Source organism: Anguilla rostrata, chromosome 1 (assembly GCF_018555375.3).
Source record: "Anguilla rostrata isolate EN2019 chromosome 1, ASM1855537v3, whole genome shotgun sequence".
NCBI lineage: Eukaryota > Metazoa > Chordata > Actinopteri > Anguilliformes > Anguillidae > Anguilla > Anguilla rostrata.
Genome location: NC_057933.1, coordinates 58,163,219 through 58,191,186, shown reverse-complemented (window position 1 = coordinate 58,191,186; position 27,968 = coordinate 58,163,219). Strand labels below are relative to the sequence as shown.

At 40.2% G+C, this 27,968-nt stretch overlaps 2 protein-coding genes across 5 annotated transcripts; both read right to left on the bottom strand.

The window, feature by feature from the left end:
• Positions 1-1,252: 1,252 nt before the first annotated feature.
• Positions 1,253-18,176, bottom strand: zgc:113232 (uncharacterized protein LOC541546 homolog). Its single transcript, XM_064344715.1, has 25 exons — positions 17,394-18,176; positions 14,199-14,283; positions 13,283-13,348; positions 12,179-12,462; positions 10,808-10,861; positions 10,540-10,593; positions 10,060-10,113; positions 9,876-9,929; positions 9,607-9,660; positions 8,920-8,973; positions 7,989-8,042; positions 7,628-7,681; positions 7,482-7,526; positions 7,309-7,362; positions 7,136-7,189; positions 6,972-7,025; positions 6,164-6,235; positions 6,031-6,066; positions 5,545-5,589; positions 5,381-5,413; positions 4,018-4,164; positions 3,357-3,533; positions 2,495-2,585; positions 2,271-2,348; positions 1,253-1,857 (listed from the first exon to the last, which is right to left on the bottom strand). The coding sequence occupies exons 1-25, from the start codon at positions 17,412-17,414 to the stop codon at positions 1,652-1,654; spliced, it is 1,980 nt and encodes a 659-aa protein (XP_064200785.1). The 5' UTR covers positions 17,415-18,176; the 3' UTR covers positions 1,253-1,651.
• A 1,273-nt stretch (positions 18,177-19,449) lies between these two features.
• snrnp48 (small nuclear ribonucleoprotein 48 (U11/U12)) lies at positions 19,450-25,076 on the bottom strand. Of its 4 annotated transcripts, none has more exons than XM_064344790.1 (9): positions 24,787-25,076; positions 24,399-24,464; positions 23,314-23,374; positions 22,186-22,266; positions 21,011-21,196; positions 20,689-20,810; positions 20,485-20,579; positions 20,217-20,342; positions 19,450-19,834 (listed from the first exon to the last, which is right to left on the bottom strand). In XM_064344790.1, exons 1-9 carry the CDS (start codon positions 24,946-24,948, stop codon positions 19,777-19,779), a joined length of 957 nt encoding a protein of 318 aa, XP_064200860.1. In that variant the 5' UTR covers positions 24,949-25,076; the 3' UTR covers positions 19,450-19,776. The 4 variants fall into 4 exon arrangements, with proteins under 4 accessions (XP_064200860.1, XP_064200840.1, XP_064200849.1 ...); XM_064344770.1 differs by having other exon boundaries at positions 24,399-24,515; positions 24,787-25,075; XM_064344779.1 differs by having other exon boundaries at positions 24,399-24,512; positions 24,787-25,073.
• Between the last annotated feature and the right edge of the window lie 2,892 nt (positions 25,077-27,968).

Sequence of the window (27,968 nt, the reverse complement as noted above, 5' to 3'; positions counted from 1 at the left end):
AACAAGCACAGTTACAAAACCTCCATTTTTGGATTGTAGATGGCACGTGTGTGTAAATTAAACAGAAACTTCAAATTTTCTACCATTTATTGTGAGTGGCGGTGAAAAATGGTCAAATATCTTACTCAGGAAAGTAATGATTGTATTTATTTTGATGTTTCACTCAAGAATGGAGCCTTTTACCCCTTTAAAGCTAGGCTTACCTGCCCAAGGCCAGTGTTTTTCTCCATCTTAATGCAGATACTAATCCTATTATTTCATTTATTTTAAGCATTTCAACTCTATCTCCATCAATGTGAGCATTAGTGGCTGAAATATCACAAAGGAGTATAGCTAGAATCACTGGCTAATGTGATGTAGTAGGACATTGAAATAGTAGCACCAATAATTTGCTTGCATTAATTAGGCAACGTGAATGCTATAGATGGGGAGGCAGGGGTTCCAGGGTTCATATTATACATAGGTTAATGCTTGAATTTGAATACATTAAATACATGTTGTTCTAAATGATCTCAGATACCAGGCTGTGTCAACACTGTAAAACGAAAGAGTACTGTATTCACTGCCCTATTGAGTTCTCAAACAGATTTGTCTGAAATATTTATTTTTGTCCTTGTCGGAAAAAGCCATGTAACCAGCTAAATGTTTTACTTGTACAAGAATGTTAACACAATGAAAACAAATTGCGTTATCACCCTGTTTTGATTTTTAATGTGACAAGGAGACATGGTATCTTCTCTAGCATGAATGAAAATGTCCAAATTCAAATTAAAATATTAAATTTTAAATTATTATCACATGCATCCAATGTGTTTGTCTTCTTAGAAATGTTATCAATTTCCAGTCTTTAATATCATAATTCATGCGTGCTCTTGAGAGCAAATTAAACACAGACAGTTTATTTGTACATTTAAGTGATATAAGGTCATAGCTATTTAAGACTAATGCAAAATTGGCTAAGGCACATCAAGCTAAAAAAATGCTCAATAGCCACTTCATGAAGGTATTTTCCTTAAAAAACATGTACATTACTTTTTTTTAAAATACCCCTCATTAACTGAAAATAAATAAAACAAAATCCACCTTTCTTGCTTTTTCTACAAGAGTTGAATATTAATTATGAGGTAACATAAATGTTATTTTCCAAGAAAATTAAAAGTGAGGGTCCATCTTTAAAAAAGTAAGACAGAATTTATATCGCACAATAACATATCAGAACAAACAGTACATGTACGTCAGATACTATACAAAATTATTTACATGTCTTATTTTATTGTCTTTGTATCCACAGCATTGATATTGTTGAAAAAAGAAAACAGACTTTAAAAAACTATCACACTGCCAATCTTATGACCTGTAATTTTTTAGAGGTGCTTTTTTAATGAATTCCTGGGATGTAAATGAATATGCTCTGGTCTTTGCATCTTGGGGGTGGGGGGCAAGCTCAACAGTCAGAATCAAAATATTACTGTTCTCTGGGCCTTGGGTGGCTCAGATAAAGTTCTTTTGGCAACGTCATCTTTTCACCATCTCTTTTCATAATCTCTTTTGTCTGGTAGACCACTCAAACTGATGGAAAGTCTGGCGGGCGGTCTCCCAAGCTCTCTTCCTGCAGCCCTAAGCTCTGCGCTTCCTGTGGTGCTGTACCTCATTAGATTTTGGGGCTAAGTGGGCCCTTAACCAGGCCTTGCTCCTTCCTCATCACTGGGGCGTGAATACTGCAGTCGCGTGCCTCGCACACACCTGGCACACCTGCCACTCCTGCCATGCCGGGCTGGCCCACAGGGCCAGGGTGCCCACGGGGCCCCTCGGGACCATCTGTCCCATCCTTAGGATCTGCTGGGTGGCCAGGAAGCCCTGTCAAATACAAGGGGCTGGTTAGTTCATCCACTCATACCGAATGGACACTCATACGGGTCCACTCATACCACAAGGATGGGAACAACATACAGCGTGTTATACTAGACCAGCATCTGGAGCCCTTTGAGCATGGAATAAGCACACTGAATGTTTAAGTGTTTGATAAGAATGGGAGCAGGTACGTCACCTGGTACCTGAACATGACTTGATACTGTAAAGATATTGCAAGAATGGGTCTGGGCCTAATATTAGATAGTAATGTAGTAACAAAAACCAAATGGAACCCATTCTGTTCGTGTTGGATTGTCGACCATTTGCAAATGTAATTAACACATTCACTGAATTTAATGAGGACAATGGGGCCCTGTCACAGTGTGCTTAGTGAGGTTGGTGTGGCTAAGGTGTCCCACCTCTGAGGCCTTGATGTCCATCGTGTCCTGGCAGACCCTCTCCTTGGTCCCCCCGCGCTCCTTTCAAACCCTTTGTGCCTGTAACATGGATAAATCGCATATGTCCAAAATCTGAAATGCTATATTTCTGGGACTGAATTTTTCCACAAACGTTTCCAGAGAGGTTTTCTAAGCAATTGAGGGAATGATAAAGTAGAAACGAGTTTTCTCTGAGAATTTTTTACCTCGGTCTCCGTCTGCACCCTTCTGGCCCTGAACACCTACTGGCCCCCTCATGCCCCTGGACCCCTTGGCACCTGCCTTCCCACCTTTTCCCTAAAAGAGCACATGTGAGAGCAGATGTAGGCAGGAAAGCAAAAGCAAAACATTCTGCCAACCCTCAATGCACTGATCTCAAGCTGAAATCCTGTAGGGCTGTTTCTCGGTGTGTTTCACCACTAAAATTCTCAGTCATTGATGTCACACTTTATTCCCAAGATCAAAACTGGCTAGTTATGGAAATAAACCCACAAAAAGCAACAGATACTGCAGCCCTTCAGGACTCCAGTTATGGCTTCCAGTCGTAATAATACCAATAGAACACCAATATTTAATAGAATACCATCTACTGGGTTGCTGTATGAAGTGACCAAACCAGAACCATTTAATCTTATTATATTGCATACTGGAATCTGGATGCAATTTACTGGATATTAATGCAATACATTAGCTCCTTTATACAAGGAGCTAATGTATTGTGCAAAGAATTAATAAAAGTCAGAAGAGCTATGAATCTTTCCAAGAGGAACTTCAGATAATATTATCACTCACAAGTGGCGACCAGTGGGTTTTAGTTTCATACGACACCTTTGAAACAGAATGGCCAGACCATTATCCTGAAACAACTTCTGTTAATGCTGAGTATCAAGTCGAAAAGTAGTGGTTATCATTTTTATCTGGAGAGACTTGGCTGGAGACTGAATCCCAATGGTTTGGGGACTAAAATTGTTGCTAAGATGCAAACAAATACCATTAGGTTAATGCAAGCGTAATAAAATCAAGGGATTTTGTGACTGTCACTCCTAAAAGTTTAGGCCAGAAACGTACCGCTTTCCCTGGAGCTCCAGGTGGCCCCTTGGGCCCGGGTGGTCCGATGAGTGTCCGATTGTTGATGGGACAGCCTTGCGCGCACTTTGAGCGGATAGATGCAGCGTACTGGGAGATCTGGGCTGTGACCACTCCTCTGCATAGCTGAAGGACCTGTTCATCTGTCAAACCAGGCCCCTGCAGAGTTCACAAAACGAAACAGTCCCACAACCAGAATCACACACACACACACATACAGTCAGATAGACACTTCTGCAGCTTACTGGGCACAATGTATTTGCATTTGATAACAACAGCAAGCAACAGTAAGCATAATGTTATTTGTGAAAATGCACATGTCTGTTTAACTGAGTTAGGTTGCTGAACTTGTAAGCCTGAGGATTATGGGTTTGAATGCCAGGAAAGTTCTCACTGTTTTGACTGTGCAAAATGTACTTATCTGCTCCAATGAAGTAAGGCATAACTTGTGTGCATATGCAAATCATGCTTGACAATTTTTAACAGCTACCATTGACAATTATCAATATAGGCATTTAGCAGGTGCTTTTAGCTACAGCAAATTAAAGAAGGTGCATTTAACATGACTAGAAAACCACCACTTGAGCCAGAGATAAGTAAATATAATATGTAAGTAAACTGAAGAATAGACTGTTATACGCACCGGGGCACCTGGTAGTCCCTTCACTCCAACCACGCCTCGAACTCCTGAGTCCCCACTTGGACCAGTCTTACCCCTGGGGCCTGGGATACCTGGGGGTCCCACATGTCCAGCAGATCCATCAAGGCCGGATGGGCCCCTTTCTCCCCGCTACAGCACAAAGACAGCACAAGCATCATCACCAAGGAAAATACTGACCAAGAGCAATCACAGCAAAGTTGCTGAAAATCAAGTAAAATTGAAAAAAGCAGCAGAAATCACAGTTTAAATATATATACATACATATATATATATATATATCTATATATATATTAAATAATATGTAGCAGTGGGAAACCATTGAAATAACAAGCACAACGGTAGCACCAGTAACAAGTGCTGGACATTTTTTAAAAATCAACAGACAGTTGCCAATAGAAATAAATACGAGTAAAATGCATTGATATCCTGGTGCAGTGGTTCTTATTTAGGCAACCAAATTAATTAGCCGACCAAATTAAATACTGAGGTGAATCAATAAAGGCTACTAAAACCTGGACACATGGCCACTAAGTGTGAAAGTGCGGACACATAGCTACTAAAACGAAGCATTTAGTAAATAATTAAGAATTAAAAAATGAAACAAATGATAATTTGCCAAACATGCAAGTTTAAGGGAAAAAATACAAAAGAATTTCAACACATGAGTTAACCTAATTAGGAGCCTACCTCCGTCTAATTTGATCAGTTAAACAATTGTTATCTGTTTTTATGTAATTATTCGCAATATAGCACAATAAGCACAATGTGAGCATGGTATTTTTATTGTACATGGCATGCATTTCTGACATAATGTAACTTCAAAACATGAAAAGATTTAATTACAAAATAATAAAACAAGGTTACTGTGTGTGCATTTTTGTTGCTTTAAAGTTTGTTTTGGGACAACATGTTGTACATTGCATGGTTTGATGAAGCAGCTGTTGTCCCTGACAACATTACTGTAATAGGGCAAGGAGTGCTTGGCATTAACACTGTTGAAAGGGGCCCCCAAACTTCTGATTGTAACAACTTACAAAGACGGTAATCTTGACCAAGCACATTCCAGAATCTGTATACACTGTCCCGCTTTGTTTCTTCCATCATGCAGCAATGTGGTTAAAATGTTTAGGCCTACACAACACACAGGAGGCTGCGTCACGGTTGTCAGTTGCAATATAAAACTGCAGAAAACTCATGGAAAGCACTGAAAACAAAAATTGCGAGTGAAATAAAGGAGGGCAGATCTCCCGGAACAGGGTTGGGAACTACTGTAATAAAGTTATAGGATAGCCTGGTATTGACCCAAACGTGCAGTTACTCAACCTCCAGTAAGTGCTATACAAACCTGGCCTTTGTCACCACGGGAACCAGAACTGCTCTATTGGAGAGAGAAAGAGAAAGAACGAGAGAGTTGTAAACACTGGAGTGGAAACTAGTAGAAGAACATAAAGATGTTTTGCGAATGCCAAAAGGCATCAGATTTTAGCGGTAGTTTCTGCAGTGTTTTACCTTTTCTCCTTTTACACCCTTTATGCCTGGTCTCCCCCTAACACCCTGTAGAAAAAATATATTTCAGTGGTTTCAATGAGAAGGCTATAAAATGACAGATTTAATCAGATTGCTGCTTGTTCCTATTGTATTTATTATGACAAGTGTTTTGTAAACCAATGAAATGCTAGGTCACAAGAGATTTCAACATTACATTTTTCATTACAATATCAAAAGATAATTCTGTCCTAAGGGTTAATGACTTTTCGTTTGTTTGGTGTAATTAAACGTCTGGCCATAACAAGCCAGAATGTAGCTTTATTACTTCTTCCAAGCCATAACAAGTGAGTATTTTCTTTGATGGGGGCTTTCCAGTGAGATGAGAAAAACAACTCTTATGCAACACTGATAATTACATTTGATCCTGGATTTTCACTCAAATTTCTTTTTTAAATGGCAGGAAAAGGCCTAAATTTAATGATGAAAGCGAATTGCTTGTTTTGTTACCTTCTCACCATCTGGGCCTGTCTCTCCTTTAGCTCCCTGAGGAGGGAAATTCAACATTTTAAAACTGCTGACTTTGACAGGAATAAAAAAATGAAATGCCCATTTAGAGGACATTCTAAGACTGCATACACACAGGCTGTCCTTGCAGGCCCTTTGGTCCATGTTTGCCTGGTAAACCTGGATCCCCTCTTGCTCCAAGTGCTCCCTGTAACACAAAACATAACACAGTCATGACCTATACTGACATTCATGTCCAAGATACAGGCAGACCCAGTCACAAAAGCTATAAAACAGTTCACTTACACAGCTTATACACTTTCTATAAAAAAAAATAAAATAAAACATTTGCCTCATGAATACATTTTTTTCCTCTTATCACTTCAGTTTAACATTTTCAGGTATTTTACATACCGTTTACATTACATATCATGGAATTTTTGTTTGAATTACAGTTTGCCCCGAAACCAAATGAACTTCCTGTTTATAACTTGCAGCTTGAGACATTCGAGCACCACCACCTGCTGGTTCTTCCCCATTTTGAAAGCGAAAAAGGTCAAAACTACACGGGGCACAGAAAAAAAATTCCAATTCATCATCACATGACTCTTTTCTCACTTCTGTAACATGAATCATGTTCCTCCGCCCACTATTTTAGCACTATATACTGTATGAACTGGTGACAGCATTCTTCACAAGGGAGATCATGTGAAAGTTGAAATAGATTATGAAAGTCAACATTGAATTAAGTCCCACACTTGACCTTATTCCTCTGAACATAGACAAAAAGCAGCCTTACAAGTGTGTTTGATATGTCCAGCCTAAATTATATTGTGTTTCCCAAGAAACATTAATATGTTGTCAGTGGGCATTGATTTCCTCTCATTAGACCTTAGACAAAACAGTGCAGTCCTTATGCATAGCTCTGTCTCTGCGTGTCTTACCCCAGCCCCAACTCTCCCAATTGGGCCTCTGGGTCCGGGGTCCCCTCTCACACCCTGCCAGAAAACACGACAATCAGGAAAAAGTTATAACAGTTGTTGATCATCAGACATCTGAAATTGAATCCTCCATAAATACCACAGATCACTTTTTCCCGTCAATGTACCTTAACTCCAAATAAGCCAGGGATGCCGATCACACCCGGAACTCCAAGAGGACCCTGGAACAAAAACGGGAAGTAAACATATCTCAGCACTCAGGACCTCTTTCGAGGTTCCACCTCCATGGTTAATCCCAGGTGAGTGGATGTGAAGGACACCAGGTAAAGCTGGAACTCACATCCTCCCCAGGCTCCCCATCACTGCCTGGCAGACCGCCCAAGCCTTGGTCTCCCTGGGTGACAGAAAAGTGTTCAGGGGGCATCCCTATTATTTTTCATTTCCACGAGGAAGCACAAAGCATTCATATTCTGGCTACTTCTACTTGATTTAGTTATAAATGTTTCTTTGTACCTTCGGTCCTGGTTCTCCTCTGTCTCCTGTGATCCCAGGGTAACCCTAAAACAAGCAGCAATCAGAAGCGACTGGTTCATCTCTGACATAAGAGCAGGGCAAAGTTAAAATCAACCACCTGTGCAAACCAAAAGCCGTCTCCTTACAAGATAACCTTGCTCGCCAATGTCTCCAGGGAATCCAGGTGCTCCTCTCTGACCCTGTGAGGGATGAAGAGACGAAGATGTTACTTCAGGACAAAGGAATAGCATTATTACACTCAGAATTGCTGGACTTACCTCTCCTACAAACAAAAAAGTACATTTCCCTGTCCACCATTGCATTTCACAAAGTGTGTATTATAGTTGGATATCCTACATCAACTAAGTATATGGCATTTGCTGTGTGATTATATAGTGTAGTACATACTGTATATACCTGTGATTCTTGAATGTCGTTTTTTCTAATCATTGCCTATTGGTTGTTCATAACTGTCAGTCACTTGTTAAGGATAGGTCAGAATCTTACCTTCTCTCCCATTCGCCCATCAGGTCCAATTTTTCCAGGTTTCCCAATTGATCCCTGTAAAGACCAGGAATGTAAATCAGCTACCAAATTCACAGTTATACTTCACAGTCCTGATAAAGGCTGAAGGCACTCTTGCCCAACAGTTGCAGAGATTCAACTTTAGGCTGGAGTTAGATATTGTCGAAGGGAGCCAGAAAATCCCATTAGGTGCATATCGACCCTCCAACATATAAAACAAACTTTCACTGCTCTCCTGAAGTGATTGGCATTTGAATGTTATAACTTTATTCATCTTTTATTTTTTAACCAAGTAGGTCAACTAAGATCACAGTTGTCTTATTAAGTAATGACTTTGGGAATCAGTGTTGTCAGGAATGCAAGGGATTGTGAAGGCAATCAGATATAGGAGGTGATTCTGTAGCCAGATATAGAGAGCCAGTTCAGTGGGAAGGTGACTGGACTGGGATTAACACCCCAGCTCTTTTGAAAATTGCCATGGGATCTTTTATTTATCACAGTATGTCCGGACCTCAGTATAACATCATCCAAAAGAACCTTCGGCAGAACAGGGCCACCACTTGGGCAGTGGGTTTCTGTTTTGTCCAGAGGAAAGAGAGACCTCAACTTGCCCACCAACTTCTTTTCCAGGAGCAATTTGTTTTCCCCACCTGCCCTCCTATCCAACCACTAACTACCCCAAACCTGCTTAGCTTTCCACTTGAGAAGGGTCCAGGGTGGCAAGACTTCTGGCTGACTTCAGAAAGGAAAGGAATTGATGTCATGCCCATGCCGCCGCCACACCCCCCCCCCCCAACATACAGAAAAATAGATGAAAATACCTCCCCTATGTATTAATGGTAAGGTGGACTCAAGACCAGATTTGGGGGTAGACTGCTTTGGGTGAGTTCTCATTTGCAGATGATTTGTTTACCTTTAAACCTTTTCTTCCGGTTGTCCCAGGGCGCCCCGCCTGTCCGAATGCACCCTGGAATCATAGACTTTCAGTTTATATGATGCACACATTGCACTTTGGAACTGATGTCTTTTTGCCATATATGTATGTAGACATGCATGTCAAAGTGTTTCTCATGGTGCATTATATAATTACATCATCCTGTCTTCAGCTTTCACTTGTACACATCTATTGTAGTGTGTTTTTTGTTTTTAAATCTATGACATTTTTAATTATATTTGTAACTTCAGAATGTCTAACATACACAAAATATGCATGCAATTGCATATATAGAAGAGTGAATATTTTGTTACCATGGTATTGGCATGCCCCAGGCCTACATCCACACCAAGGTGTTTATTGGATCATGTCATAGGTCATAGGTCATAAAGGCCAAAGGCCATGGAAGAGGACTGTGACCATTGATTCCAAGTAATAGGTTTATGCTCTGAACACTCATTTATTTCTTATTGTATTCATTTTTGAACACACTGCTTATTTTTGTTATGCATAATAAAAATCCCTGGGGGCACAAAAGGGAAGTCTGATATAGGCAAATGTTAGAAAAGGGGAATTTTTCATTGTATACAAGGGTCGTATGACAATATGTTATTATTCCCATGTGGTCATATGGTTAAGGTTAGAAAATTCGACCAGTTGACTTACTTGCACTCCTTCAATTCCCACTCCACCACGTGGACCCTCCATGCCTCGACTCCCCTATAGCCAAGAGAAGACTGATTTGAAAGAAAGCTTCTGAGAAATGTTTTTAGAAATGCTTCCTGAATGCCACCGTTACATTCAGATCACTCATTCTAACCATCCACTGAATGCATCAGCATGGGGCACAGCTGGCTCAGCCCACACTCAGCTCAGCCCAGCTGGCCACAGAGGCCCCTTTTCTGGCCATTGTGCTAGTGGTATGCGACTCTTACCTTAATGCCAAAATCTCCTTTTACACCTGGGTCCCCAGGTAGCCCTGGTTCACCCTGCAGACACAAACATCACTAAGCCATGAACATCAGAATGTATACACCCCAATAATGACAAAGCAGAAATATTATCTATGAGCATCATTTTTGTGATGAACTTCTCAGAGCGGGAATTCTGCTTGCTTACCATGGCCCCAGAATACCCCGATGCACCTTCAGCACCATCAAGACCTGAGTCACCCTGTGAGAAAGAGAAAGGAGGTCAAAGGTCATGGAAATTGACACATATTCAGTGAACTGTGTGTGGCTGATATAGCAATCCGCCATTCACACCATGTCCTACACATCCCACAAAAGGTGAACCATGTGGCCTAAATAGCTTTCAAGCCTGCAGAACATATTTGTGTTAAAAAGCAAATGTGCCCATAAATATGTTATTAAATAAGTAAAAATACCCATAATATCCCATAAGGATTGTTCATTTCATTTCCAGAAGTGACTGAAATGAAATGGAATTGACCCAAACTTTAGAAGGGAACATTAGGGCCTTGAATTATTATGCATATAGGACCTTGATGTCAACCTAAAACACACCGAGTGGCCTGTTTTCAGAAAATGATAATCACTGAATGTGCAAGCACTCCAGCTTAGAGTAACTGGAGCTCACCTCTGTCCCTGTATCTCCTCCTCTTCCTGGAACCCCTTTTGTCCCCTTGTACCCCTGAAAGATATGACAAAAGCAATCTGAAACCTCAGAATTTAACATGCTTGTGTGTGTCTATTTTTACATTGGTCATTGGTAAATCAAAGTCTAGTCAATCGACAGTTGGTCTTACTTTTAGTGTTGAAAAACATATTGCGTGCATTTATTTGCATGTCAGAATTATAGACAGATGCTGTTTTAACACAGGTAAAAGTTTAGCTTATAAACACACCTCCCGTCCCTGCTCTCCCGGAAATCCTGTTTTGCCCTGTAGTCCTCTGCTGCCCTGGATGACAGACACAATAAACTCATGACATGAAATCACAGCACATTCAGTGACCAGACAGTAATCTTCAGCCTATTGCTGAATCATATTTATAGAGCACTTGGATGGGCATTTCTCATAGGACATAATGTCACATCGGATCTGCAATCTGCTATTGAATGGCCAGAGCAATCAGTCCTGTTAAGTCATGTAGAAAAGTAGGACATGGCTAAGAAAAGATGCTCTGCAAGCTGAACAAAATGTTGTGTGTAGGATTGTCATTATGTGATCACAAAACTACATAATATTAATATTAAGGTTGCTGCAAACAGTTCCGATTGCAGTCAATGCTGTAAATCATAAATGCGAGAGAGTTGTAGTGCTTCTACACACCCACTCTTTGTAGGGTGGGGGCACATGAACATGATGAATTGATGTGACGCGAAAGGCCTGTTTAGAGAATTTGATGTATCAGTGATATGTGTACAGAGTGACATTAAATCAATGTCCAGAAAAGGAAATTAAAGTTTTGTTCAAAACCCACCACACAAAAATCTATGCTGTAGACAGAACATCCATAAATGCAGTGATGATGATGACATCACTGAAAGCCTGTCAAATCAATTGCTTTCTGAAATTTAACTGCCTAATATACTGTAGGTTTGGTTGATTGAAAATCTATACAATTAAAAGAATATTCATCGCCACATAATTTTACAAAGAATGCTAATGATTTTGTTGTGTTGTTTATTAAACACATAAACAATACATTCAAAAAAAAATTTTTTTTATTATTTTGTTCATTTCTCCAAAACAAATTACAAAATAACTGCTCATTTATTTTTAACTCTGTAGATGCTTAGATACAAAACAGGAAAGCATTTATCCTCTGTATGATTACAAAAAATCAATCAGAAATCCATTCACAACACTATGGAAGTATTAATGACTGACCACATGTATGGACAGAGTAGTATATGGCAGTTATTCAAAACCCACTGAATTCCTGAAAATGGCAAGAAAAATACTTGTGCCCACTTTGTGAAATGATCTCGTCTCACATGCAGAAAGCAAGCCACAAGCTGAAAACTGTCACCGTGCACCACATCTAACTATACTAATTTAATCCTGTCATGTCTACTTTTAAAAAGATGGGAAAACCTCTCAGTTGACAATGCCGGTTCAATGTGTCAAAGAGAACATAACTGGACATCTGAAATAAAAATGAAGTCAATACGTAAGAAAATGATAAAACAGCTGAAACAGGGAAAGACAATGACCCTTAGTAACACAGCTACAGGGTGAAAGCTGACAGAACCAATAGGAAAGGTGGCATACCTTGGGACCAGCAAATCCAGCGAAGCCGGGCTCCCCAGGCAGACAGTTGCAATCTGTGGGGCCCTCCTCTCCCAGTGCCGCATCACCACCAGGGCCGTGGAAGTCCTCATAGTCGTAAGGGACCTGCGTTGTCATGGTGGTCACCTCTTTGACGTAGTCGTAGGATTCGGTTGTTGTGGCGTAGGGGTACGCCTCCTCCGTGATCATGGTGACCACAGTGGGGGCGTAAGGGTCATAGCCTGAGGCTGTGTGGTCCTCATATCCTGTTGTAGGGGGGTACTCCACTGTGCAACAGATGTGTGCATAAAGACTTATTTAATAAAATGTTCAAAGAGCTATTTCCTTTCATCCCTGTCTTTTAAAGGCCATCAGGATATATGTTTTTGTTAATACTTTACAAGCACCATTATATATAAAATACACCAAAAATAGAACCAAATTTTTATTTCAAGATTGCAAAGGTCCACAGCACTATTTTTTTTTTTTACTTAGAACTTATAAAGTAAGCCTGATTTACCTCCTTTTTAATTAAAAGAAAAAATCATCAATAAGCTAAATGAGTCCCCAACATTTAAATGTATTACATGGAAAAAAGGCTACAGCTCAATGAAAACATACAAGCACAACTGCTCAACAGTACAATGGTGGTTATGTACATACTGAACAACACAATACAACAAAAGAAAAAATATTTGAAAATGAAAATTACAGCACATGACCAAATATAAAGACAGAAGCAAGTGAATTGATTATGATGGACAATAAGTGTAAAAGAAAATAAAAATCAGTGTTATTCCATGAATACTGTCTTTGATGTTAAAACTAATATAATAAATAGGTGTGGGCAGAAGTAAATACAAAAAGAATTAAGGAGATGCTCAAATACAACACCTATGCCAGATTAAAGGGTTCAATATTACAGTTTAAAATTATTTAAAAACAACTTTTTAAAGGTTATACTTTATTGGTATTTTATAGTCAATTTCAGCATGTTTCAACGGTTCCAACACTGCGCTGCAAAATTGAATTTTGGAGAAATTCAGAAACAATAATGCGGAAAACACATTTGGATTAATGTGCACAATCAAAATTACCGTACAGTACCTGGGTGGGGGTATCCAGATTCCTCATAGCTGTCCACCACTGAGCCCTCATATACATGTTCATCACCTTCAATCGGAGTGACACAAATGGTTAATGAAAGACTAATGACAAATCTGCTTTCTTCCTTTCGGCTACCACAGCAAGTTACAACTTGCGTGATGAGATGCTGTCATCCTGGCTGACTGAAACCCCACCTTCTTTGAGTGACACTGGCATTGACACAGCGCTGCACTAGCACTAACATTGTCCAGATTTCATCCCAGACCACAGGGCCAATCCACTCACTTTATTGAAGGATATTTCATCTATCATTTCTATACATGTGTGCACTTCACTAGCACAGTCAAGTTCATTAAAATGACTGCACGGCCATCAACACAGGTTTAATGAATGATTCAAATAAGCTATACACATTTTTGAATGCTATGTCATACAAATGTTGATGAAAAGTAGCTGTTGCACTGAATTGTGGTCTAAATGCTCCTCTGTTTTCCCTTTGTAAGAATACATTTGTTTTAGGACGATTCCCTGTAAAAGGGTGTATTACCTAAATCTATCCACTGGAGACATTAGAGCTTAACAGCCTAAACTTGTCATGTGTGATGTAGTATATAATAGTCTAAACAACAAAAAATGTTGTCAGAGCCATTTCTTATATTAAATATCCATGACAATTTTAGTGTCAGCCCATTCCTAAACTCAGGTCTGTTTCCTCAAGGAAAGCTTTTTGTAACAGAAATGACCAGAAACTGCAGTTATACATAATACATATAGTAATATATTGTTTCTTTGCATCTTTTGTATAATTCCATTGCCACAGAACTACTCTGTACAAAAGTTACGCTGTTTTACATCTGGGCATTACAATCTCTTTGCTGGAGAGACCTCCTTTGATGGGCAATGTGCATACACAGACCTGAGTGGTAGGCGGAGTACTCGTCCTGGCCAAAGGCATGGTGGACACACAGCAGGAGTACACACAGCCAGGAGGGCAGAGTCATCTGGGAACAGTGGAGAGAAGAGCACACACAACATTCACCTCTCCTAGAGTCCTGCTACCACATCTCTGCCTTCACAGAACAGCATGCAAAGGCAAGGCAAGGCAAGTTTATTTGTATAGCACATTTCAAGTGCTTTACATACAACATTAAAAGCATTAACACAAAGTGCAAAAGAAGTACATTATAAAAGGACATTATTAAAGAGTTGAAATTAAAACCCTACTTGATAAAAATAAGATAAGAAACACACCAGACTTCATTCTGAAATTGTTCCCCCAGTCTGCTGGCCCATGTTAGTGCTGTATGCTTTATATGTTGACATTCAGGCATTTAGGAGACCACTTACCCAGAGAAACTTACAACACTGAAATGTATTGATCGACTTCATGTAAGGACTTGTCCATGTACAATCTGGTCTTCAATATACTATTGATACATTAATGAAATTGATAAGCAATTTTGTGAGGTTTGCAAAGTGGTAATTATTAATTGTCTGCATGATATAAGAAAAACATTTGCTAGAACTGTAGACTCCATAAAAACCACATAATATAAGAGCATGCTTGCTTCCTGTGTTTATTTAAAGAGGCGCCATTCCAAATTTTTCATTCAGCAATGCTGTCCTTTGGAAAGATTAAGTTCTTAACTTCATATCTAGTGTCAGTCATTTATCTAAACACCCCCCCCCCCCAAAAAAAAAGCAGAAAACAAAAAGAAAACTCACAAAACAGATCCTAAATCTGAAATCTGAACACTTGTTTGGATATAAAATAATTATTTACAATAAATTAATCGGAGCACCATGCAAGATGTTTAAAATGTTAAAATACTTTCCGTATATAAAATTTAAATATATCTTCTTCTACTGCTGCACCAAGAAGATTGTCTATCAGAATTAACATGACATCAAACTACAAACTGCCCCTGTCTACAGATGAAGGCAAGTTAATTCACTGGTAACTCCTTAGCTCAACACCTTGCAGAGCTCCCTTAGGTGAACCCAGAGATCTCAGTCGCCTCCCTAGTGATAAACGGCGTTTGTCACTCAGGGTCACCTGAACTTGTGGGCGACCCCGTGACCCAGATATAAGCTGTACGTCAGCATCCCATACTACAACTAAAGGACCTGCGAAGAAAGACCTGAGGATGAAAAGACAGGTTTCTGTCACCTACGTACCCTCACTTACAGTTCATACTCCACACATACTCAAAGGATGTGGTTAGGCCCATCCAGTCAGGGGACAGAGTCCAAGAAGAAAGCACCATCAGCCAGCAATAAAGATGCCAATGCCAGTAAGCCCCAGACACAGCACCTTCTCAGTGAAAATTATGCAAAATCATGGCATTTTCATGGCAAAATTTTTTTTAAGATCATTCATCTTCAATGAGCAGTTGAAATGGTTTACAATTAAGTGCAAGCCTTTTTTTAAATCATTGGGAGAAAAGTATATCTTGTTTTTACACATTACAACTTGTGGTGATAATGTAACTGCCTCTATGAATTCATTTTTGGTAACTACACATTTTTGAAGAACATTTTTCCTAATATACCAATGGATTCTGAGACTGAAAAGGCTTGACAGTTCTTATCCTCTGGGTGCCCCCTAGAGGCAAAGCCAAACAGTGTTATCCTGCATGTTGTGTAACACCTGGTTGGTTGTGTAATGCACCATAATAGTGCATTTCTTATGGGTCATTTTTATTTCATTGCTAATTCACATAACTGGCGGCGGCTCTGGGTTTGAGAACGGCTATGACCGCTTGACCGCAGCTAGAATGAGCAGAGCCAGAGTGGGAATTGTCAGACAGGTCCGACATTCCAAAAGGGCCTGAATCAGAGTGTGTGAAGAAGCTTCTTCTTTGTTCATGCTTCAGAACCTATAAGACACTGTTCTGGAGCCTGGGTACACAGCACTTGAGAAAAGTTTGCTCTCTGCTAACATATTTATGCAAATTCCACTGTGGCTTTGAACCCCCCCCCAAAAGAAAAGATATCCTTTCACAATTTATCTGCCTTGTATGAAGAGAGGAAATTGCAGTGAGGACCATCTTTAACCACAACTGTTTTGATGGCATTTATAACTTTTCAAATAAGATTGCCTTATGCTGAACTGTAATTGATATGGAAACGCACATTTAATATAACATTAAATCCAGTTAGGACTACACACTGCGCAGTCATTATTTGTGGAATACAAATATTTTATAAACTGCTCAAACAACAATGAAATTTGCCAGATTCATTTTAGATAAACACTGCTCTGCATCTGCTGAGCACACAGGTGTGCACAGAGCGCTCTGGAGCCCCATAGCTGAGCACAGGAGGTGAAGAATAACAGCAGCAGTGTGATCCAGACCCAAAGGCCTCCCAGGACACACAGGTGTCGCAAGGGGTGTGAACCCTGTGCCTCTCCTGCAGGGGGCGATATTTTACCAGCTAAACTCGCCATTATCAACACACATTCAGGAGGCACCATTGGGTTCAACAAAGCAAGCTACTGTTTTATTATTCAAAAACATTCAATCACAAGTGGAACCTACTACATATGTTCTATGAATCTTTATGAATTATTATTGACATAAGAAAATCTGCAGGTACACTGCATTAGCTAAGGCAGACATTAACTAAATAAAACCACACAAATCAACATAATATAACAGGTAATATTTCATCTTGTTTGAAATGTTCAGTCAATAAAGTCATCCTTTAAAAATTCTGTAATCTTGACAGTGCACAGCAGCAACTTGCTTTGTAGTGCAAGTGGAGTAGATACAATAGTTCTGCAATCCTAACAAAGGAAGTCCAGTCAAATGCTACAGCATACAAGACCAGAGGTCTTCATCTACATGGTGTGCATTTTACAGAGATGTACAACAACAAAAGGGACATAATTCATGACAAAAAGGCAACAACAACCCAAACATGCATAAATTAATTTTTACCTCAACATATTCATCTCTTTTCAACAATGTGGAAAATCACAAACAAGCACACATCATATCTTAGCTGGCAACCAGACCAATGCCACCATTACGTTGGCATTCTGTCGCATGCCTTCAACAGGTGTACCCACATGAGCTGAAGCTCTACAGTTAAGCACTCTGCTTACCTTCGCCCTGGATGCTGGCATGACCACAGGCTGGGTCAGCAGGTACCTAAGGTCCACACCGTACAGACACTTCGCCCACTGTGAGAATGGAGATTTTAACAAAAAAATATTTGACTTGCACACCGAGAGGTCTTCCTTACACCATGATACTCCCTGCAGTCAGTGTAGTCCCCTGCGCCTCTCTCTCTCCTCCCTCTCCCTGGGGAACCCGTGTCCAGGTTGGGCCTCTAGGCAGAACTGGTCTCAGTTCCCTCCTCTCCTCAACCTGGTGAGAAATACCTGAGTCTCTGAAGGACAAACAGTGCTCCCAGAAGACTGAGCAAGAGAAAGAGCCTGGGAGTCAGATAAAGGGAGAGAGAGAGACTTGACATTCGCTAAATAAAATAGCCCTTCCCTCCCTGCAGTAGTACTTCCATGGAACCTCATAATGCCATCTTACTCCCATTCGGCAGCCACTGATCAGTTAAGTACCACTATTCATTGGAGCGGAATAATCATGTAAAAAGATAATCCAAATGCCCTATGATGAAAGACTTACTTAAAGGTAAGGCCAAATGTTTGGCAAAGTTCAAAATAAATCCATAGTGGCAAAACTGCACAGTTCAGCACCACAGATGTAATGTGACTGAATGAAAACTAAACTTCATGCCAAAATTATAGATCTTCAAAACTCTGTGGGAAAAAAAACTTGCTTTAGGAGTACAGCATCCTGTTGCCTAAACGTGTACAAAAAGGCCACAAATGCATAACTACTAAGAAATGTAGTTAATAAAATAAAATAAAAACATCTACTCATTCTCTTAGGTGACAGATTCTGCACAAAAATCAATGTTTACATACATGCATGAAAATGAATGACCTTAGACCCCTTGGCAAAATAGTGCCAGCTATGGCAACTCTGGCACACATTCTTCAGGTCTTTCCTTAAGAGTCATTCTGAGCACAGGCCATTGAGAGTTCATGACTCAGGGTGATGCACGCTTTCCCAGAAGAATCTACAGACCGGCTTGGAGTTTCAGTTTGATGTGGAACTTGGAGACTGTATGGGATCAGCTCAACTGACTGATTTTATATTCTTTCTGAAATTCAGTCATTTCATACAAGTCAGCTCAGTTGAGAAAGGCCTCTTCTAAAGTGAAAAACGCCTTATACAACCAAAATCCATAAAAAACAATCAAGTAAGTATATTAAGTGAAATAGTATGAAAGGTGGATGCATTTCCCATATAATGACAGTTCTATGGGAAATGCATTCTAATAACATTCAGTTTCCTTCTAAATTCTAGCACAGAGCTACACATTCCAGTGTTCCAGGTTTTAACGGGCTAAACATGGTTCTCCAACCGGAAAACGTACTGAACTCTGGGACAATTTGATCAACAATGAAACCACTAAAATGTTTAATACACGCAGATCTTAGCAATAACTATTTTTTAAACCTTTTGTAACTGCTCAATGTGACACAGGAGTCAGGTCTACCCACCCTCATACAGCACAGCTAAGTACCTGCAATGTTGAATAAACTCCCTTCCAATTCTCCCCTTGTTTCAATCAGCCAAACAATATTTTCAAGGTTTCAATGACGACTTACCATCAATTGCCATTTACTATGCAAATTATATATAGCACTATATTATTCATCAATATATATTAGGTATACTGCTTTTGATTCCCGGGTATCACTCCCATGTTTTTTTCCCTCTAGTTCCCTACACTTTCCTCTGATACTATAATGTATGTTTCATCATGTGTACATGAATATTGTTGCATTGATGACTGCATAACCATAATCCTACAACAAATGGATTCAGGCAACAGGAAACCGATTTATGGACATCTCCGCAAATCGATGGATGGTGCTGTGGTTTGAAACTGCTTCTTGTGTTTATATATATATATTTTTATTTATTTATTATTTTTTTTAAAACATCCTGTCACACCTCATTGCTGTAATGGTACTTGAATACAGAAATACATGTAAAATATGAAACAAGAGGAAGGCAGCACTCAATGAAAAGTAGCTCTAACTGGGTGCTAAGAACTGAAACAAGAAGGTATTAATAATTTCTGAATTTATTTCTTTGCAAACAGCACGGTTCTGTTTAAATTACAGAAGTAAACACCAACTAATACATTTTTTAAAAGCATTTGAAGGATTTCCTAGAATGGGGAAAAACACATATTGCAGGTCTCCTGTCAAGTAAACGGCACACTAATGCACTGGACTTGGCGTTAGAACATTAACTTTGTGTGCTTTTTCTCCTTTACAATGTTGATAAGACTAATGATCAAATGAGTCATCACCTTTCACAATCCATGGCTCCAAGTCCCTCAGCTCAACTTCAGGAATAAAGATCACATGTACGGCTACCCAGATACAGTTGTTAAGTCCTCTTTCTTTTCTTTCGCTCATGGTGCCTCTCCTCTGTCGAGTGCAAATCTCTGAAACAGACAAAGGAGGTGATGCCACTGTCCTGGCGCAATGTCAAAATAATTCTTGCTATGGCCATGCTTTCTGAACGGGAAATATTGTGGTCTTAATCATGTTGTTGAGCACCAAAGCTCATTGTTGTTATGTCTTTCCATTCACGCAAATTTAAATGTGAAGCTGCGCCTCACTACCCAAACAAGGTAGTTTGAAAAAATTTTGTACCTTTTACCGCCCACTTTTATGGCCCATTTCATAGCACAGTCAACATCTTTGACACATCTCCTCAAAAATATATGACTACCACACAGTCACTGCACATAGAGATCGTGTGCTAATTGAAAGTAGTTGGAAGGTCAGTTTTTAACCGTACTGCCGCCAGGCTCCGAGCCTCACCTCTGCTTCCTGTCGTCCCGGTCCCTGTCCTGGCTCCGCTCGCGGCTGCGGCGGCGCCTGCGGCGGGAGCTGGAGAGAGAGCTCCGCGACTCCACCGAGACCGAGCGCCGCTCCTCAGACCTCCTCCTGCGGGGCAGAGGGGCAACTGCACTCAGAGCCACAACCGGGGAAAACCATGGTGCCTTATTTATGCAGGGATAATGATTATGCTCAGTTATTACTAAGTAAGTCCAGGGATATGACCGCTGCGTGTGAGCATTCAGATCACCTGTGAGAGGAGTGTCTGGATGTTCTGAATGCCTCGTCTTCCTCCCACAATCGCGCCAGCTCACCAGAGTGAACATCGATCACTTCCCGGATCACCTGAAATATAAACGCACAGACCCTTACAAATAATTCCATGTCCATACAAACAATATATACCAAAGTTAGGATCATAAAGAGTTAAGATGCGTTTGAATTTTAAAAAGACCTCAGTGTAAGTCTTTTTGGTGATGTGGACATTCTTGGCTCTGTAGGACTGTCGACGTCTCTTGTAGTCTCTCATCTCCGCCAGAACCTCCAGGTGAGACTTTGGGCCATTCTGTTCCTCATCTGCAAGAAATTTGTGTGCACTTTCATTTGTTGTATTTGTGTGCACAGCATTTTTTTCATGAAGATCAATTAAACATTATGAACTCTCCCAGGCAAATGTGCAGTAGAGTAGACAGAAAACACCCATGAAGGACTAAGCCCTCAGAAGAGAGAGAATGCCTGTAACAGGGTTGATGTGTGCAGACCTCACTTCTGGATACCTTTTTTGAGCTTGGCCACCAAATCAACATAGAGGTCATCATTCTCCACTGGCTTTGCTGGGGCCCTCTGCTGGTTTGCCTCCCTGATCACATGGTCGTACAGAGCCAATCGGTCTGCCACGGTGAGGTCACAGATCGATCGCTTGTGGTTCTGAGGAACATCAGGAGGGTCCGAAGAATATTCACCTGAGGCACATAGATGAAGGGTTTAGACACATGAAAAAACACACACAGCTGTCCCTACCGGACACATCACAGCTGGTGGAGCTACTGCCTGGTCACACACACACACGCGCGCACACACGTACACACAAACACACACACACACACACACAAGCGCGCACAGGGCACAAAGATACGCTCAGCAGGTTCAATGTTCCTTCACGCTACACTGCAGAACGCATACTGTCAATAAAATTGACCACCTTCCTAGTTTAACAGTCACAGCCACACAAGTCATTACCAGCAATCATTTTCAACATTTAAAGGACTAGCAGAATTTGCTGTATTTCCCCAACACGTACAGGGAACTTAATTCAACTACTGTGCTGATCGCACAGAGCATGTCACTGACCATAGCTGAAACTCCAAGCATAGTAATGTCTGAGTCAAACTTCTCTAGGTTGACCACAATCAGGACACTATTTTAATCAGCGGGTTTGAAAGGATATTGCGTTAAAGGATACTGAAAGTAAACAGGCCATGCCTGAACGAGAGGAGAACAGCTAGTTCAAACTTCCTCTTTATACTCACCCCTGTTGCTGAAAAACAAAACACAAATACAGTGATAACACACCTGATAGATAAGATATGTGGATACTTAGAATGTAGGATAGTGGTTTAGAATATAAACTGGGCAAGGCTTAAGAAAACAAAAACATCCTGAAATGTTCAGAGAGACATTAAAGTAATACAATAAATAATTGAACAGAAACCTCACTGACTGCTCATTAGCACCATCTGCTGTACAACTAGTGCAACACATTCCATTTCAAGTCAGGTTACCCATTTTGCCACCCACCAAAAATGCACCCAGAGCATTTATGTGCAAACTTTAATGAAATCCTTGAAATGGGGAATCTAGTGGCAGGGAATTCTTACTCCTTGGGTTAAAAAAACATACTACTTTTAGTATCTTTCAACAAATATTTCAATTTTCCATAAGTTAAACTTACTTTGGCAGTACAGTCCTTCTGTTCTTCCAATAGGTGCAGATGCCTTCCCCTTAAGAATGATCTGTTCCTGTGTAGCTTTGTCTGGACAAAACAATGACAATGTTTAAAATATAAGAATGCTAGTTATAAATCATTAACAAGCACTTTCATGGAAATGTGAAATACCTGGTGAATATTAGTATACTGCAGCCGGTACACGAACAACATACAATAAAATGGATGGAAAATGGCCCTGGAAAATACAGGCCAGTTTAACTTGTTTCTCTTGTTAAATTAGCATCGTCAATACACCATTTAAACATTCCCGTACAATTCATTTAAATAGTAAGTTTAGACAGAAAGTTCTGCATGCAAATAATCATAAAAGATTGAATCAGAATCCTTGCTATATGAAAAAGACTTGTGGATGACTGCTGAACCAAGCCCACATGAAGCCAAAACGGTAATGCAGGACTTTGGATTCAACGATCGAAATGGAAGATTACATTTAGTAAACAGCAACCGGTTGTGTGCTCCACACTGAGCTCAAAGGGCAAAAATAAATACATATTTCGCAGTCGCAGCACATTTTGAGTACATACGGCGTTGTTGGATTGCAATGTACGACTTTGTACTTTAAAAATTGCACAACTCAATATAATTTTTAAAAATATCTGTTATTCAGTCATTCATTTACAGAAATTTGATTCATCAATCACACAATTTAGAGGACACAATTTAAAGGAAATTCTATTATTCTTTCACATTCTTTAAATAAGACTGTATTTTTATGCAGAGGAACAGTCCCTAATTGCACTGAACTTTTTAATAGTTTGAATTAGTTTAAATCCTAAACTTCACCTGCTATTTGTGCCCAGTGGATTAGACCTGTGGACAGGGCTATGGAGTAGTGACTGCAGCAGGGGTGGGCAACACTAGCCCTGAAGGGTCGGTGTGTTCATGGGGTGGTGAATGTGAATAGCTCACAAACAAGGGTGTTTATAGTCATGGCTATAATGAGGTAATATTTCACAACTGAAAAGCTATTTCCATATTATTTCTTCTAGTCCCTACTAGTGCTACCATGTGCCATTGATTTCAATGACGTTTCTTAGGCCTTTTTTATGCTCTTACTTTGAATATACTTACCAATAACCAAGGAATGAACTTTGGTTTGTTCATAACAAATGGTAGGGTCATACATCCCTGCCTAAGAAAATATACAAAAAAAAGTGAACACATAAAGTTATGGCAAATATATGGTCTCTCGTGCATTCAGTAAATTGTGTGCCTTTTAAAAAATATTCAGTATGTACAGTGCAATCTATACGTATTTGGACAGTGAGACAATTTTTGGTGGTTTGGCTTTGTACTCCAGAACATTGGATTTGAAATGAAACAATGAATTTGTGGCAAAAGTACAAACGATCAGCTTTAATTTGAGCACCGTTATCGATGACCAAATAATACATTTGACTGTGAAGAAAAAATCCTTTTCAATTGACAAACAGATCAAGAACATAGGCACAAATGAGTCAAAGACTACCACAAAGAGAACACTTCACCAGCACAACCACAGTGGGTTCAACACAAGATGCAAATTGCTGGTAAGCACAAGAACAGAATGGAAAGTCATAGTTGGCTAACAAGTACATTTTCTTTAAACTGTTGAGTTGTGGAACAAAGTCATGTGGACAGATGAGAAGAGTATTAACCTGAGACAAAATGATGAAGAGTTAAGTGTGGCCAAGTCAATCACCTGACCTGAATCCAAAAGAAAATGCATTTTGCATGCCGGAATAAATACTGAAGGCAAAAGGCCCCCAAAACAACCAGGAACGGAAGATCAGCATCTGATGAGGTCTATGGGTCGCAGACTTCAGGAAGTCATTGAATGCAAAAAATTATGCAATAAAGTACTAAATATGATAACTTTAATATTATGTTAATTTATCCAATTAATTTTGGCCCCCTAAAATGGGGAGACTATCTATACAAATGGCTGTAATTCATACAATGATAACCCAATATGGATGTAAATACGCTGAAATTAAAGCTGGCAATCTGCACTTCACCATTCAATTTCAAACGTGCTGGAGTACAGAGCCAAAACAAAAAAATGTTTCACCGTCCAAATACTTCAGGAGCGCACGGTAAATAATTTATATGACAAATACTAGCAGTACAAGACCAAACCGTCATTGTGGTTTCATAAATGTACAGATCACGGTCACCTGCTCTTCTCGGGAGTAGCCCATCTTGCTTAGTCTGCAGGCCGCTTTGTGCCTCTCGATGCTCTTCTGCGGGACACGGTGGTTGCGGTCATACGGACACACTTCCAAGGAATCCTGCTTAATCCAAATAAGCCTACATATAACTCCAGACATTTTTGTCACATGGCAGGGGGACACTTTTTAAAATAACGCTTATAGCTAGCTCTGTTGAAGGCAGATATTCGGAACGATGTGCGTGGCTTACAAATTAATAAACTACGCATCAAGCTAGAAAGGGAAATACGCTTTATGAAGCTGTGAGGCACCCATGGCTTGTACCTACTTTAACTACCGTGCTAGTTTTCATTGTAAATATGTGAATTAGCTAGCCATCTAGATTGCAAGTTACCTGAATTGAGTTTACGTTCATCTCATTACTCCACCCGAAAGCCTCAAACAATCCGTCCAGCTGCTTCTGACACTTTTCTGTGCATTCCGTCAACTCCTGGAGACTCTGCAACCGAACATTAAGTGAATCTGCCGCTTCGCTACTCACCGGCAAGTCACACATCGTGAGAATCAACTGAGCACAAATGTAAAATGGACAAAATGACGGTACACAATAACAAAACTATATAATCCTTTTCTATGTTCTTTCCGACCGCCGAGGAGGAGGTAAAGCGGAAGTACGTAAACGATACTTCCGGTATACTCTTCTTCATTAAAGCGGTGAATGGTAAATATAAGCCAACTACCTATCGTTGAGTCTGATTCAAAATTGTGTTTCATGGTTTAAATATATTGCTGTACCTGAATATGAATGAAGTTATCTTTTTGAAAGGCCCATTTTTTTTTTGTTTTCAGATCGCTGAGTCTCCCATCATGCTTTCCCTTTCATTTCGACGAAATATCCTTTATTGGATCGTCCTCTTGCTCTAATGCCAGTGTCACCAGTACAGTTCAGTGAGTGCCACCCATAGATCGTGCATAGGAACTGGAGAGGGTAGGAGCTCGGTGCCAGGCGGTGAAGCCTGGGAAATAACAAATTTTTCCTGATCAAAAATGTCATTATGTGCAGCAGTTTCTGAAACAATTATTGTTCTGATCCAAAAGTCTTGGGAAAATATCTGTTAAAATGTGCATATTTTATTAGCCTACATAATGCTTATTTTTCAATCTGCTTTTCATATGAAACATAACGGTTGTCAATCGAGTTTCAAAATACCGCCGGTTTATTTTGCTTTCAAAAGGCTGATATTTCCCATTCACTTTAATGGGAGCTCCAAAGTTCTGCCCTCAGCATACGCAGTGCAGGCTTACAGTGCAGGACCTGATAATAATAGGTTTTACAACAATTTAGTTGCCTTCATACCACAGTTGTGTTGCTGGGGTGCACTGCATGTTTATGTGGGAGAGGGAGACTAGCAGTGTGCGAGGTCCAGTTCTTTGTTCCTCCCAGCCTGACACATGCACACACATGGTCCTTATGGTGGTGGAGCAGGCCATTTGCCCCTCAGGAGGAAAAGTATCCCTTTGGGTTGTCAATTTCCCCCTCATTGCCTGCTGCCCATCCTTGATTTCTCCCTGTCCTGTTATCACCCACCAGTGCTCATGTATTGTGAAATTCAAGTAAACCATGCTACCCCTAAATACAAACTATAGGCTATGGATTATAACATAGTTGATTACGCAACAATTAATGTATGCACAGTGACAGTCGCTAGTGCTGAATCCTGGATGCACTTCATTACAGTCTTTGTACATGCACAGTAGCTCTAGCCTGCATTTAATCAATTTACCGCGATGGCAATTATTGAAAATAAATCCTTTCCCCAAGTTAGTTTAAGATAGAACAGTGTAGTTGTGATAGTGATGCTATGAATAATTTATTCAATAAAGTTTTGACACATTATAATCAGGACCATAATATAGATGTGGGACCATAAGGACCACTGCACAACAAAGCTGTCCTGATGGGAAACTTTTTTCTCATATAGCCTTTATGGATGGTATATCTTTTTATGTTTACTAAAGATGACCTGCATAGAAAATGACAGTAAGTCATCTTACAGTTTTTGCAGCAATTTGTACAGTTCCAGCATATGATGCATGCTTTCCATTGAAATGGAATTGTTTCCAAGTTAACCAATTAGAGCTAACTGCTGGGAAATCATTTAATGTCTTTTAAAAAAGTGATCATTTTTACATGGAAGTGTTTGAAGAAATGCAAGTCTAATGAATATATAAATTTCCAGACCTGGGTCAAATACGTATTTGTTTTGGACTCAAATACTTTTCTATGCTTTACTGATCTTGTCTGGTGTATAGGAACCAATGAAATACTCTTAAAAAGTGCAAACCCCGCCTCTTGTCATATTGGCAGGCTCAATTACATTACATTACATAACATTTATTTGGCAGACGCTTTTGTCCAAGGTGACGTACAAAAGTGCATTTCATGGTCATGGACAACTACAAAACACAGGTTCAATAAGATACAATACTTATTTTGTACAGCTATTTCTAGCCAAGAACACAGTTTAGTTCACACAGTGAATGAACACTATTCTGACCTAACCTCTGCCAAGCCAACTAGGCAGAAGAACAAGCTACAATATTAGAACAAACACAAATTACCAAAACGTGCTGGGATGAGGGAACATGTAACGAGTGTCATGAAAAAGGGGGGGGGGGGGATATAGAATGAAATATACAGAGTGGTGGTAGTTAGTCCAGGTATAGTCTGAAGAAATGAGTCTTCAGACCACGGCGGAGTGAGGGAGAGGTTTGAAGAGGGACAGACAGGGAGTTCATTCCACCACTGGGGAGCTAGGGTGGAGAAGCTCTGTGATCCCGTTACTCGGGTGGGAGGGGGTACAAGGCGCCCTGTTGCAGCAGAGCTTAGTGGTCGAGCAGGCGTACAGGGTCGAATCTTGTCCTGCAAGTAGATAGGGGCTGTCCTGTTGGCTGCAGTGTAGGCCAGGGTCAGGACTTTGAACTGGATCCTGGCAGCGACCGGTAGCCAGTGATGTGATTGCAGCAGAGGAGTGACGTGGGAGAATTTTGGAAGGTTGTAGATGAATCAGGCAGCGGCATTTTTAATCATCTGTAGTGGCTGTATGGCACAAGCTGGCAGGTTTGCAAGGAGAGAGTTGCAATAATCAAGGCGGGAGGTCACCGTAGCCTGGACGAGCAGCTGGGTAGATTGCGTAGTCAGGTATGGTCAAATCCTTCTGATGTTGTACAGAATCTGCAGGACCGTGATGTTGCCTTGATGTGCTCCTTAAGGTCCAGTTGGTCATCCAGGACCACCCCCAGGCTCTTTGCAGGGTGAGAGGCAGTCACTGTGTTGCCATCAACTGTGATTGAGAGCTCATGTAGTAAGGAGGTCTTGTTTGGGAAGAAGAGCAGCTCAGTTTTGTTGAGGTTGAGCTTCAGGTGGTGGCTGGCCATCCAGGTAGAGATGTCAGCCAGGCAGGAAGATATCTTATCATCAACCTGTGAGGCAGAGGGGGGGAAGAAAAGAAGAGTTGCGTGTAATCTGCATAACAATGATAGTGTGAATTAATAACTGAACCAAGAGATTTGGTG